A 15,770-nucleotide genomic window follows, 5' to 3' on the forward strand; every position below is an offset into this window, starting at 1 on the left:
ATTAAAATTGATCGAATTTGCTGATATTAGCAAAAAATTGAGGAAAAAAAACCCTATTATATCAACTTTTTAAAATATTTTTGTAAATATCAACAAAATTCACACAAAGGTACCTATTTATAGACAAAAGTCAACTTTAAACTATAAATGTAATTTTTCGAACTACTGATAATTACATCAAATATCAAAAAAAAAAAAAGTATAATTGTTGAATAAGTATCACTTTTCGTCCCTCAATTATGTCACTCATCCAAATTAAATCCCTTATCAGACTTAAGCCGTCAAGGTTATAGATTCAATCAATTTTTGTCCATTTCGTTATCTTTCTGTTAGTTTTAACGGATTAAAAAGAATAAAAATAAAAGACATTTTAGCTGCAAAAAGCACTCGAAATCACAACTTTCTAAGAGAGAAAAGGTGGCCCAACCACTTCATCAACTACACAACTTAATTAAATTAATTAAGTTAATTAGTAGTTATAACTGTAAAATAAAGATCATTTTACACATCTCAAAGTCGTGCTTCAAAATCTTAAAATTAATCAACATTAATCATTACCATCCTATATATCATGATGACAGAAAATTTAAATTATAACCAATCAAAATAATAAAAACATCAAATAATGCCATAAATCACATCACATCAAAAAAGACATGAAGTCATAAACAATTACATAAAAGTCATGTCATCAAATACACAAATACATTTGTTATTACCGATATTGTTTTTATGTATTTGATGACATAACTTTTACGTATTTATTTATAAATTTTTATGTGTTATAATTTACGATACTGTTTAATATTTGTGTTATTCTCATTAGGTATATCACAATATATAAGATGATAATGATCAATTCTAAAAAATTTTGATATAATTTTAAGATGTTCTCTAACATTCATGTTTTTTATTTTACAATAACGTATAATTGATGGAACTTACAAGCATGAAGGGCTAAATTTGATGAAGAGGAAACATAAATATCCAAATATGAATAGTGGTGCAATTGAGGGACTAAAAGTGATAATTTTACCTTGCAGATATTCCATTTTAAGTCGAATCTAACAAGTCTAACCTGTTTGCGTCGTAAATCCGCGACAGTTGGGTCATGTACAATGGCAAAATTCTAATAAAAAAGTGTCTTCAGACATTGAACATATTAATTTAATTGTCTGTTTGTTTATGTTTTCATGTTGGATTTTATTATTAAAATAGTAATTAAAGTGAAAATAAAATATATTTATATGTATTCTTGTTAAAAATATAATTTGATTCTACAATTTAATATAAAACACAATCTCATATACTAATCAAAATATATTCTCATTTTCACACGAAAACTATACAAAATTACAATAGCAAATATCCCGATATCTTTTCATCCTTCTATTCTTAGATAGGTAAATGTTCATAAATCAAACATATTGAGCATTCAGTAATTCAAGCAAAATTTCTGCCTCAGAAATAACATGTATTTTTATGCTTGTTCTAACTTCCAAGAACAAATAACAGTCGAAAAAAATCATATTTCAACCATGTTTACACTGAACCACCACTTCACTTGGCAAGATCAGAGCATCTTCAATGGCCAGAACAAGAAAAATACAAGGTAAAGCATCAAACTTAAGGTTAGATGACCTGCAAGTTGCAAGTCATAATGGTACAGGCCCTGCTTGAACAAGTTCAATCTCTAACCACAACCACCATATCCTTTTTCTCACGCTATGTATGAAGTAGTTCGTTCTCATGCATCACTGAATTTTTATGAATGTACGGAACTGAAATAATGTAGCAGCAACCAAGATTCCGGATATTCAGAGCTTCAGGGAAATTGAGAATGCAATAACTAAAATGCTGGACAGATTATTACAATAAGAGAATAAAAGCTCACAAAGGAAACATAGAAACAGGACGTAGGGGGACTGGACAGAATCTTGGATATTGACATCAATTCACTCGAAAGAAACTTGCAACATGCATGAAGAAACAACTAAGAAAATTCACCATGAAGAGCAGGCTATGGAGGTAAAAGTACAGATAATAGAAAGAAAAGTTCGTGCATGAACAGAACAGGCTGTTTCACCATTAGCTAAGCTACAGCACGAGAAAGAATACTAACATTCCTAACAGAGCTATATGTTATCATCCTCCGGTCAGAATGCATCACATACCATGGAAACAAGTAGAACTTAAAAAAAAATAAATATCTTTAAGATCAACCACAAGAATTCCTGATTCCAGTAACAACAGATCAGAAATTGGATGGTGTATCCTCACAAAGGTAGGTACAAAAAGAGTAACACGAGGGATAAAATTGGGTATCATCTGCTATACATTCAAGTTAACAAGGAGTCGAGCAAACCTACATTAAAATGATAACCATGGCTCAATTGAATGAGCAGAAATGATAATTAGTGTATGCGTCATTTATGAATATGTAATTGAAAAAATATAATCATAACATGCAAAATATAGTGGAGATTGAAGAATTTGTATTTTAGAACCTTCAATAGATGGAAAAAGAAAAGTAAGAAAGAAAATTGAGTTCAAGTTGCAGCCAATGCAGATCTTGAGTAAGTTCGCTCTGGCCATGAAGGGAAAGGACAAAATCTCCTCTGCTCGGACATCTTTCAGAGGGAAATACAAGGCAAAAGGCAGGTGATGAATAGAAAACTTGGGTCAGCCTGATATTTTTTATTCCAGGTCACTCCAAAGTTCAACTTAGGCAGCACTTAGCAGTCTCCAACACACTTAAGGATAAAGTAAGATGCAAGCCTAGAAGCTCAAGCTGAGGTATGATACTGCACCTTGTAACAAACACGATCCAAATCTGAACTATATGATAGGACAGAAACAGAAACAGAACAAGAACCTCTCCCGAGAAAACGACACCAGACAGGATCATAGCAAAGCAGGATAGCAGTTGCTGAAATCGAGAAGAGTATCTATAGGAACTGCCCATGTTTAAGAGGAAACTCTTCCCTTCAGCCACCTTGCAGAAGACAAGGTTGACTAATGATAGAACTTGCAAAGTGCTTATTGCAATCCAAAAAGCTTTTTCAAGTTTATTAGTGTTTAAATGTATCCAATTAGCAAAAGCAAGCCAATCATCAACTTTCCAAACACGCCATTTACTAACCAGGCAGCCTGCCAAAAGTTTAGCAACGTTATCAATAAACAAGAACTGACTTGAAGTCTTAGAAAGGTAAAATATAACTGAAACAAGAAAAATATATTACCCGGTTAATCCCTTTTATATCTTTAAAACCCTGACTTTAGAAGGAGTATAGCTTCTACGACAGCCTCTCTAATTTTGGTGAGGAGCACACCCAGGGATGGGGCCATGTCTTATAATCAGCAATCCCGAGTTTTGACCTCATTCCAAGAACCATACAACTCCATACAGACCATGGGATGTGCAGTTGCCATGCGAAAAAGTATACAAATCCAGCATCACTTAGTAGCAGTGTAAGCAAGGAAGCAGACAACCACAACCAGCAGTAAAATAACATTCAAAAGTGTACGGTCAGATTGGAGTTGCACACGGAGCAATATAAGGACCCGACGAACAAAACTAGAGAACATTTCAGGAACACAACACAGTACATATTAGCCACTTTCACACTTTCAGAAGTTTGATCCATTTTGAGGAGCTACCAGGAGAAGACTTCATCATGATAACTGCACCCACAGCCTGAGGACCTTAAAATCTTCATCTGCCACAAATAGATAAATGATCCAATAAGGCATTTGATGTGGTTGAGACTAGAAATATAAATGCTCAGATTATTTTACATATCATAATAAGAAGTAAATTACCCGGATCGGAAACCCCCAGAGGCACGGCGATCATAAGGCCCAGTGCGGTCGCGGCCATATCGATCACCTCCTCCACGACCACCATCATCCCTGTTACGCCCTCCAAATCGATCTCCATTACGATCAGGGCCGTATCGGCCACCACCTCTGCCACCACCACGGCCGCAATACCTATCATCACAACCCCCATAACAACCCAAATAGATAAATGATCCAATAAGGCATTTGATGTGGTTGAGACTAGAAATATAAATGCTCAGATTATTTTACATATCATAATAAGAAGTAAATTACCCGGATCGGAAACCCCCAGAGGCACGGCGATCATAAGGCCCAGTGCGGTCGCGGCCATATCGATCACCTCCTCCACGACCACCATCATCCCTGTTACGCCCTCCAAATCGATCTCCATTACGATCAGGGCCGTATCGGCCACCACCTCTGCCACCACCACGGCCGCCATACCTATCATCTCTACCCCCATATCGACCACCTGTCGCCCCCTCACTAGGACACTCCCTAGCAAAGTGCCCTGGCTTGCCACACTTAAAACACTCGCCGCCGCCATTTCCCCGCCCACTTCCATATGCACGTCCTCGATCACGATCACGATCGCGTGAGCGATCATTATCATAATCCCTGCCTGAACCTTGCTGAGGCTGAGCTTTGTCAACAGTTATGGTTCGACCATCTAAATCAATTCCATTCATGGCCTCAATGGCCTCTTCCATAGCTTGTTTTTCGTCAAAAGTGACAAATCCAAATCCGCGAGAACGCCCTGAGACCTTGTCCACAACCACCTAGATTGAAAGAAAAGATACACTTTCATGGTGAGAAGCCTACATCGGTACTCTTACAAAGAAATTTATGAGTCTCAACAAGACAAGAAATGCACCACAAAACACAACATATTTTATTACAATTGTTCTTCCACCTGAATCATTATAGCAATTAATTTTGTTAAAACAGATTTTCTGCAAGAGAACTTCCAGAAGCCCAACTACAATAATATACTCTTGTCATCAACCCCAGAAACGGATCTGAATTATACAGAACTAAATAAAAGTCATATCTTATGACAAGTTATAGTTAATGTATGAATAGAAACAGGCAGCGACACAAAAGCTGATCAACAACAAAATAGAATGGTCATAAAAATAAGCGCAAAGTCGATGTGAGTCAAGTAAAACAAACATGATGATAATTAAGATAAAATATGTTTACGATATAGCTCAAGTTCTCCTCAGTACGTAAAAAAAGTCAAAACTTCAAACAAATCTGTAATAACATCAAGCAAGCAAATTAGCAAACTCAGACTTTCTTCTTTTAATGAACTAACTCATTACAAGTTGGTTAATGAAGTCCTAGACGGTGATATGCTAGTTATTGAGAACAAACATATAGAGTTCATTCAAAATAAGTACTTCAATGCATTAAAACAAGCTATTACCTTTGCCTCAAGAAGATGTCCAAATTTCTCAAATGCGTCTCTGAGACCACGATCAGATGTTGACCATGACAGGCCACCAATGAAGCATCGATACTCAACATCATCTGACATGTTTCAAGCTACTTTCCTTCCTGGTGAGAAAAATAATACAAATCCAATTTTAGGCAATCGGATTATTTCACAATCCAATCATTAGCAGAAAACTAAAAGCCTTATTGCAGTTGTCATACCATGAATTTTTTTACTACAAAATACTTGTAGCCATGGACGCCCATTATTCTAAGTAGACCATATTTGTGAAGATTTTAATGTACTGAAAGTTTCTCCCTTGAACTTTTATCCTATCAAAGAATCTAATTCTGATATTTCACTTTAAAAGCAAGTGTAAGGATAAGACTCGTTACAAAAATATGTACTGCCTCCTACTTCATCAAATCAGTAGCTCCAACAAAAAAATTGTAGAATATATTCGCTATACACAGCTAACAAGGAAGCATATTACTCCAAGAATTTTGCCAAAAATGCCTTGATCACAAATATGGCAGACTCCACAATAGCTGAAGGAAAGAAAATTTTCAACAAGTCTATAGGAACAACAATTTCTTGACACAACATGATCACATGATGCATTCCCAATTTGACAAGAATTAGATTTTCCTGATATATATTTATTTAACATAATCTGCAACCAACCACAATGGGAACTCCACAGATCAATTAGGGGTTCTAGCACATAATTGCGATTCCACCACAATATGCCAATTACTCATGATTAAGTGGTTTAGAAATCTACGAGTTAAACAAATTTCTTACAGAAACATAATGCAACATGGAACCAAGCACTGAACTGCAACCCAAGCAACCTAATAGTTCCTCAACAGTTCAGTGATAACATGAAATAAATCCAAGACGATCGAAAAATAACTTTAAACACGCACATAAGTTGCGTATAAAACCGTTTCTTCAAAGTGAAGACAACCAGACTATAATTAAGCTTCAGCTCCTTCCCAAAATATTCCACACAGGATTCCTCCGATTCCGCAAATCATCTCAAGTCCGAAACAAAAGATTACCAAAAGGCAATATCCATCAAACACCAGATTGTTAAACTTAATTCAGATCTATTCGCTGCAATAATTCCCTAGAATTTGATTGTAAAATCAACTTCAAATACTTAAAAAGTTGAAAAAATTCGGCTGTACCTCAGCGAAGACTCAGAAATAGCGCACGAATCAGCAGATGTGGAGAGAGAAAGAAACCTGCAAACAAAAATCTGGCAATTCACTCAAGTGAGACGGAATTTTCGCTTTTGGATATGTATGAAGTTGTAGAATACTAGAACGAGCTGATAAAGAAATAACGCGTCGATCTGTCGTTGATTCTCGTCCGTTGATGAACCATTTCATGCTGACCGTTGGATGACAAGGTGATGCTTTGATCAACTGCTATCGCAGGGCATCAAGTGGCGGGCATCTGTATCACTTTTGGTTATTTATAATTTAACCCCAATTCTTATAAGAAATTCGGCTTTGAGCATTGACCTTTTCTTTAAGGGTTAAATACATTTGGTACCCTGCAACTATGTATTTACCTTTTAAATTATAAAATATAATAAAATATCTCCTCATGATATGGATCGATTTTTTATGATAAAAATGTCTTATTATTTATACCCTTAAAATATATCTATTATATTCATTTTGTAAAATATAATTTGATTTATTACAAAAAAATTATTTAAATTAATACTAACCAGAATTTATGATTTTTATAATTAGTATTGAGTCTGTATAAATTCTGTAAATTTACAATCACTGTATCTTTATATAAATGTTCAAAAACTTACATAATTTTCGCTTTTGTTGTTATATATATACATATTAAATTTATTTTAAAAATAAATTATCAATACAATTTTAAATTATTACATCGAATATATACATACACACAAACTATAAAATATGCAAATCTATGATATGATTAATCTACAATATTCTATAAAATTTTTTAGTAATAATATGATATATAATAATTATATACATATGTAATTGAACAAAATTTTTTAGTAATAATATGATAAATAATAATTATACGCATATGTAATTGAACAAAAACTTACAAGTGACGTACTTTTTTATGAAATTACATGTATTATGTATTTACACATATTTATATATATTTTTTAACATAAATAATTTATTTCGCAAATTTTTTATATATATTGAGCTTAAAAATATTTTTTTGTGTTACATAATGTATAAAAAGCTAGATTATTATTTTGTAAATAAAATTTTAAATTACTAAAAGTAGATTTAGAAGAATTTTTATTAATAAATCATACTTTAGGCAGTAAAATGAAAAGTATAGGGGATAAGTAACAAGGGATTTTTTGTCCTATTAATGTCAAATTATTTTATCAGAGAGGATTTTATAAGCTTTTATACTCTAGAGAATAAATGCGATAATATGTATAATTCAGGAGTGTAAAATATATTTAACTTTTATTTTTAATTACAATCTGGTGCCTTGGAAAACTTAAAATAGCTTAGTTGGCTGCCTCTAGTTTCAAGAAACCCTTGCAACCTAGGGAGAAAAGAGGGATAAGTGGGCAGGATTTTAATCAATTGTATTTTAGGTATTTTGAAATTTTAAATTAAGAATTGTGCTATATTTTTCATATCTGAGTCCATAAAAACTTTAGTTTAGAATTTGCAAAATCTTAGTACACTTGAAATTGATTATATAAAGTGATATGATTTACTATTCATTATTATCCGCAGAGATGACAACGGGGTGAATTTACAGCGACTTTGTCAAAACTCAAGACCATCCTGATCAAAAAAAGTTTTGGATCCCAACCCGTTAATATTTTTAAAATATGATTATAACTTTATAAATATGAGATAGTAATATTAATGAAAGGTTTTGTAAATTTATATGTGCATATTTTAGATATTGAAATATTTAAAAGTTTTAGAATATGTACTATTTATATAAATATTAAAATGTTTATAAACTATTTATTTATATTATTATTTAAATTTACAACAATACTGAGTTTATATAGCAATATTCATATAAATGGGTTGGCATAAAAAGGCCCAAGCAGTGTAAAAAGAAAAAAGAGATGTCAAATTCCAAATGATGCAAGATCTAATGTGCCCCCAGCCTAACTTAGGTAAGGCCTCAAGGTGTCCCTAGGAAGCCTAATCTGGATAGAGTCGGAGTCCGACAGGAGGCGATATCAAAAACTAAATTAGTAAAAAGAAGTCAAATCAGTCCAAAGTCGAAAGGACTCAGATCCAAGAAGGCCTCACAAACCCACAAGTAAGCTTAGGGACTTGAAATCTGTTAATCAAAGTTAAAGCCCATATCACATGGCATCTACAAGTGACCTAGGTGGCATTCATATAAAATCTCTAGAGTCGCACCTCATAAAATCAAATAAGGACCAACAACCCTATCGAGGATACATAGCGCCTCCAGTCAAAAGTAACCTATAAATACTAAATGTTTGGACTCTTGCTAGGAGAAAGGTGTTTCCTCAACCACCTAGCCGACATCATTATCTTTAGAAAATATCTTCATCACACTAGACTCTAACCGCTCCACGAGAATCGGAGGTCTCTAATCGCCAAGAAATAACCCTCCACCGAATCCAAGGGATTCTCCAGCCACCGAGGATCTTCACCAAATCCAAGGGGGATCAGCTCCGATTGCTAGGGACCCTCACTGAGTCCGTGGTTGGTTCATCTAACCACTTTGAGATCATGTTCTACTAGTGGGAGAAGGCGATTGGAGCCTACATACTATAATTTTTACCTTCATGCTACCACTTTAATTTAAAAGAATATTGAATTTCATACCTAGAGTTTCAATTCAATATCAATCTCTCATTTGTATGTGAAAATCGAGCAATAATACTATTTTAATCACTCATTTATACTCTTTTAGTTTTTAGCACTTATTTCATTACTTTCCACTTCAACTGAACCCAAACACCACATCTTTTACTTGCGTTATGTAGTATATGTAAGTATAAATAAGTTATATATTTTTATATATGTATAAATATATTTTATAAAATATAAAAAAAATAAAAAAAAAGCTAGAGGTTTGGGGTGGGTCCGGGTCCCGCCCCGAAACCAATTCAAGGCTTTAAAATCCGGCCCAACTTCATACAAGCTTTAAGATTTTATTTTGAAAATGTCCATCGCCAGAAGAGAAGGATTTGAGACTTATAAGTCGTTCAAACTTTTCATGTGTAATCAATGTAAAACACTTATATACATATTTATGTACATATTATATTTATTTATATAATATAAAAAGATATATTAATTATACAACATATACAATAATACTTATAATTGGGGAAAAATGCAAGAATCCCCTTGTGATATTATAAATAGGTAAATTACCCCTTTATGAAAAAATAAATAGCAATTTACCTCTCTGTATATTTTAAAATACTACAATTTATCCCCTATAATTTTTAAAATAAAGCAATTTACCTCCCCGTACAAGGGGGTAAATTGCTTCATTTTAAAAAGTACATGAAGGTAAATTGCTATATTTTTTTACAGGGGAATAATGTGCTCATTTTTAATATCACATGGGTAAACTGCTATTCACCCCTTATAATTGTCATGATGTTGTCAAATTGATTGCAATTAGAATTTTTCAAAGAGAATAAAAGTAAAAAGGGGTCTGACAGTTTGGTAAACACTATAATGATGGATTTGAAATTTTTACAATTACAGAAAATTTTAAATTTTACGTTAAAAATATTTACTATATTAATAGTGTGCTTCTTGGTTTTCTTTATAAAGAAAAGATTGGTGAAGATAATTATAATTGTGCAAGAAATTGGGATGTTATTGTTCTAGCGTCTCTTTCTATTTTCTTTATTAAGAAACGCGTGATTAAGAGAATCATAAATAGTCGTGCACACGTTATCAATAATGATAAAGCGATGGAGTACAAGGAATATTAACAGTCGGATAAAAACAAAAGACGTGTGACTTCGATGCGATTTCTCCTTTGTTTTGTTTTTTACGCTTTTGGCAATTCCTCACTTTATTGGGAAAAAACCTGATAGAGACAATGTTGAGTGTTAACTATTCATACAAATTTTGAATCTGCAAACATAAATTACAGGATTAGAAGAAAAAAAATATGTAAAAAAATGAATTTTATAAATTTTAATAAAAATAAAAAGTACAATCTTTAAGAATGAAGATTATAGCGAGATCCAACGACCAGAAATTTTTGTTCTTGAGCTCTTTTAAATCTGTGGGAAAAAATTATGAGTTACTTTGAAATACAGTATCAGGGTTTTGAAAATTTGATGCTAAAATAGACGTGGAACTATCGCAGTTGTAGAACTTCATCGTGACAAAGAGTTTCGAATTTGCGTTGGACTTGAGTCGTTCGAATTTGTTGTAAGTATGTAGTGCGTAGACTTGTCGAATGAATTTTCCTTTTTATAGACAAACTTTATGCAAATTTTTAGGGAAAAGTATTATTTTAGTCCGTTAAGTATGCATAATTTTAATTTTAGTCCGATAACTATGTCTATTTTTATTTAGTTTCAGTAACTTACAAAATTGCTTACTTTTAGTCTTCTGGCAAATTTTCGGACAATTTTACCCCTATGAGTGGACTAAAACTGCCTTTCAAAAGTTACATAGGGGTAAAATTGTCCGAAAATCTGCCAGAGGACTAAAAGTAAGCAATTTCGTAAGTTACCGGATCTAAACAAAAATGGACATAGTTATCGGACTAAAATTAAAATTAGGCATACTTAGCGGACTAAAATAATACTTTTGCCAAACTTTTATTTGGACTTGATATAGATACGTTTTTAACTGGGCCGTACTTAAATATGATTAGACTCAATTAATCAATTCAAAAAAAAAATTATATTTATTTTGAATCTGTCTGTGAAAAATGTGTAAGTGCTAAATTTGTTATCAACTTTAATTTGCAACCAAATTATTAGTCAATTTTGTTTGAGTTTTATAGTTAGTAATTTTGATACAAAAAATCTCAATGTCTACGTATTTTAATTGCATGTCGTTTTCGTTGTTAAAGGAATTGCATAGTGTTCACATAAGAAAAATAGAAAAATGAGACAAAATTTCTTTATTAGTCCCTCATTTATACTTTTCATCCCACTTTGGTCCCTCATTTCTTGGATGCATCGTAATAGTCCCTCAACTTTTAAACATGTTGTATGGTCATTGACCGTCTAAGTTTTGATGAAACCTAATTAAAGTTGATGAAATAATGTATTATTGAGAGGTAAAATTGAAAAATTCATGTACTTGAATAATTTTTCAATAATTCAAAAATATCACGTACTCCGATAATATTAAATATTTTATAAGTAAACAAAAATAGATATCTCGATAGAACAACTACTAATTATTCAAATTAAATAAATATTTATTATAACTGAAAGTTGAATATATTCTTAAAATTTTGCAATGTATATTGAATTTGGATTTTAGTATAAGTTTCTTATAAATGTAGAAAAATAAAGATGGTAGAAAATTATAAAATAATAAAATATTATAATCAATTTCGATAATTAATGTTGAAAAAAATCAGTCGGCTTAAAATAAAAAAAAAAAGAAAAATTGATTTAGATTCATACAAAATCTTTTCTATATATATATTGCCTTATAATACCTAGGCATAAAATACATTTATTATATTTGATTTTTTTTTAATAATTTGTAGTTGTTTTATTAATATTTGTACTTTTATTTAGTTACAAATCATATTATTATTGAAGTATATGATTTTTTTAATAATTCATAAATTATGAAAGTACACGAGTTTTTTCAATTTACTCTTCAATTCATTAGTAGAATATTTTATCCACTTTAATTAGATTCCACTAAAATTTAATGATAAGGAACCATAGTAAAATCTACATAAAATATAATGTACTATTGCGATATATTCGTAAGTTAAGGGACTAAAATGATACAAAAAGTGAAGATAAAGTACTAATGAAGATATTTTGACAAAAAAAAATAATCAACTTTTCACAAAACATTTTTAAATATTATGGAAATTGATGCCCCAAAAATATATAATTATTGATCTAATTAAGACAAAATCATAAATAGTAACACATGGAATAATTTTGAATGGGACCTACTATCAATTCTCTTTCTTCTACAACTTTAAATGCATTTCTTGATATATTTTTATAAGAATTGATTACATGTATTATTAAATTTTAAATATTAGCAATTATAGCAAGATGAATTATTAATAATTAATAATAATTCAATCAATAAATAATCACTATCAGAGTAGAGAACTACTTATAAAATTTGAACCCATAATTTTATAATTATGAGACCTCACCTACACTGCTAAAATGGTACTTATTAGTGTATATATTTTTTTAAATATAATTATATAATTACATACAATACCTCAATAAATGGAGTCATGCATCGATATTCGATCAATCCATCTCCGTAATTAAGAATAATAAAATAAATTACAATAAATAGTTATACAAATATCCACAGATGTGTGGGGCTCGAATCGATTTATAGGACCTTCATATTAACTACTAGACTAATACATCATTGGTTATTTGTGTACAAATATATACATACAACTCCTCCATCTATATATACATCTCCCCAACTATCTCTTTAATTCCACATGCATAATTAGCAATAATACAGCTACAGCCATTCCCTGCACTTTCAAGTTCAGTTTAGTTTGGTTAACAATGGTACTTTCTTTCATACTCCTTCTGATCACTACTTATTTCCTCGGATTCTCCCAAAGCCAGCTCCAAGTTGGGTTCTATGACTCCACCTGCCCCAACGCCGAGGCCGTCGTCGCCGCCATAGTCCGCGATGCCGCTGCCTCCAACCCAAACACCGCCCCCGTCTTGCTCAGGCTTCACTTCCATGACTGCTTCGTTGAGGTAACCCTCCCTCCCCCCCTTCAATTTTAATACATTCTTGCATACAGTGAAAATTCTCGTTATTATTACACTTGTTATGTGATTAGTCACTTACATGGTTCAAACTTTCTTTGGCTAAAATTCCTGTACGGGCTAATGTCATGGTACACATTGGATTTTTCATTGCAAATTTGCTGCCTAGTGTTTGATTAAGACCGAAACAGACAATGATCGGAACTACATTAGTTGATTGCTATACATATAAGTTTGATGCTCTTGAACAATCCAGGGGTGCGAAGGGTCGATTCTGATTGATAACGGGCTGGAAACGGACGAGAGACAGGCGTTCGGGCATCAAGGAGTCGGAGGATTTGACATCATAGAGAGAGCAAAGTCCCAATTGGAAGCTGAGTGCCCCGGAACTGTTTCTTGCGCAGATATAGTGGCTTTGGCTGCCAGAGATGCTGTAGTTGTGGTAAATATTGCTACTATAACTGACACTTTCGAGGGAACTCATTGTCTGTGATTGTTGCTGATCGGTCTGCTTGTAAATTCAGGCAAAAGGGCCGTTCTACGAGGTGGAAACAGGGAGAAGGGATGGCATGGTTTCGAATGTAACATTGGCGGACGATATGCCGGACGTTGGCGATTCCGTTATGAGCCTGAAAGCCAAGTTTTTCAAGAAAGGCCTCAATGAGAAGGATCTTGTGGTTCTCAGTGGTAGGATCACACACCTCTTCTATTTTATCATTTCACTTGTTATGTAATTCGTGTACAATTTAAGTAGAGCTACCAATTATATAATAAATTGTAATATAACTAGTCAACTCAATTCAGATATGTAAATAGATACATCTACATAGGCAGAAAAGTCGTGCAAACCTGGCTAGATACATCTAACTACTCACGTTATATGTTATTATACTTGTTATGTGATCGATCACTCTATTAAAATTGTAGCAAGCATCGGTCACATAAAAATGCAATAGCAAACACACGTATGCTTGCTGAAAAATGCAACTTTTGTGGGTGTCTAAGTCGGTAGACATGCTAAGATAGATGATCTTAGCTTTTGATTAATGCAAGAAAATTCGCAGAGTTTGGAAATAATTTTCTAATTATGTATTAGAAAAGATATATTCATCTATATTTTTTAAAAAATAAGAAGAACAAACCAAAAATATTTATCATTTTTGAATTCCAAAAAATGTAAGCAACCCCTATAATATTGTAAAAGAGCAAATTATCTGTCTATAAAAGAAAGAAATAGCAATTTTCCTCTTTATATTTTTTTTCATTTAAAAAAATATAGAAAGGTAAATTATTTCATTTTAAAAACATATGGAGATAAATTGCTATTTTCTTTTTATAAGAGAGAAATTTGCTCACTTACAATATCACTGAGGATAAATTGCACTAAACCCTTTTTCAATTTGCAGTGAATAATGTAATTCATGAGCACTTGAGTGATTTTTTTTGCTTTTTTAATTGTCAAATAATCAATTTAGGTATAAATTAATTACAGGGAAAAAAATATGGATGTATAATAGCATGCACGTGAGGGTTGAACTGATGGGACATAATTAAAGAATAAAAAAAGATTAGATAGATAGATGAGTTGCATGTGAACAGATGCAAGTTGCTTTCACATAAAAATAAATTAAATGGACACAATTAAGATTATAATTTCCATTTTATGTAAAAATAATTCCACTAGCTAATTAATTTAATTTTTTTTATAATGTGGATAGAAATGTTTAATTATGAAAATTCAATTTAAATCCCATTACTAAGTTTGTGTGATGTCACAAAATTAATGAACGATAAATTAGCTTTGATCTATATTTATATTTTATAGTTTTTTTTCGGACAAAATGTGTAATATTATTTCGAAATAAATACAAATTAATGTGGATAAATATGAATACCCTAGATATTTTTCATGAATATTGGTATGAAAATAAGTTGTCATGTGTGATATTTGGGTCATTGGTTAGATGATGAGGTAGGATGAAAGGGACTACATTAATTAGTGATAGGGGATATTTTATTTTCAAATTTAATGCAGTTGCTTTTGAGCTCTTTTTATCTAATAAAATAAAATTAATTACATTTAGACCCTTGTAAATGCGAAACAATTATCTTAATTACACTTAGACCTCCTTTGATTAAGTGTAATTATGTATTTCTAGAGGGGTTCAAATGTAATTAACCCAAAAAAAATCATAAAAAGTCGATGTTTATGTTCTTCATTTGCTAATTTTATCCGTTTTTTATCTTTAGCTGCACATACAATTGGCACGGCAGCATGCTTCTTCATGGGCCAGAGGCTCTACAGCTTCACGCCCGCTGGCGGCTCAGACCCATCGATAAACCCCGTCTTGCTACCGGAGCTAAAATCAACGTGTCCGGAGAAGGGAGACGTCGGTGTGCGGCTGCCGATAGACAGAGGCAGTGCGGAGACGTTCGACATCCAAATCCTGCAGAACATCAGGAGCGGCTTTGCTGTGCTGCAATCCGATGCTAGCCTGTATCAAGACCAGGCCACGAGGA

The 15,770-nt window shown here is 32.3% G+C and overlaps 2 protein-coding genes across 3 annotated transcripts in view; one reads left to right on the plus strand and one right to left on the minus strand.

The window, feature by feature from the left end:
• Positions 3,442 to 6,629, minus strand: LOC105172588 (glycine-rich RNA-binding protein RZ1A). 2 transcript variants are annotated; one of them, XM_011094094.2, is made up of 4 exons: positions 6,475 to 6,629; positions 5,273 to 5,403; positions 4,117 to 4,622; positions 3,442 to 3,719 (listed from the first exon to the last, which is right to left on the minus strand). In XM_011094094.2, exons 2-4 carry the CDS (start codon positions 5,381 to 5,383, stop codon positions 3,716 to 3,718), a joined length of 621 nt encoding a protein of 206 aa, XP_011092396.1. In that variant the 5' UTR covers positions 5,384 to 5,403; positions 6,475 to 6,629; the 3' UTR covers positions 3,442 to 3,715. The 2 variants fall into 2 exon arrangements, with proteins under 2 accessions (XP_011092396.1, XP_020552929.1); XM_020697270.1 differs by lacking the exon at positions 6,475 to 6,629 and adding an exon at positions 6,211 to 6,326.
• Positions 12,946 to 15,770, plus strand: part of LOC105172589 (peroxidase 43-like) — a gene marked incomplete in the record, with an annotated part of 3,178 nt that continues 353 nt past the window's right edge. Inside the window, 4 exon segments of the mRNA XM_011094097.1 lie at positions 12,946 to 13,238; positions 13,507 to 13,692; positions 13,775 to 13,937; positions 15,501 to 15,770. Of these exon segments, the coding sequence (XP_011092399.1) occupies positions 13,038 to 13,238; positions 13,507 to 13,692; positions 13,775 to 13,937; positions 15,501 to 15,770 (820 nt within the window).

The sequence above is a fragment of the Sesamum indicum genome, linkage group LG10 (assembly GCF_000512975.1).
Source record: "Sesamum indicum cultivar Zhongzhi No. 13 linkage group LG10, S_indicum_v1.0, whole genome shotgun sequence".
NCBI lineage: Eukaryota > Viridiplantae > Streptophyta > Magnoliopsida > Lamiales > Pedaliaceae > Sesamum > Sesamum indicum.

Excerpts from the sequence above, each read along its gene's own strand:
- LOC105172588 (XM_011094094.2), bottom strand. The coding sequence starts at position 5,383 with ATGTCAGATGATGTTGAGTATCGATGCTTCATTGGTGGCCTGTCATGG. Across the intron at positions 4,623-5,272 it reads GACATCTTCTTGAGGCAAAG|GTGGTTGTGGACAAGGTCTC; the intron begins GTAATAGCTTGT and ends CTTTCAATCTAG.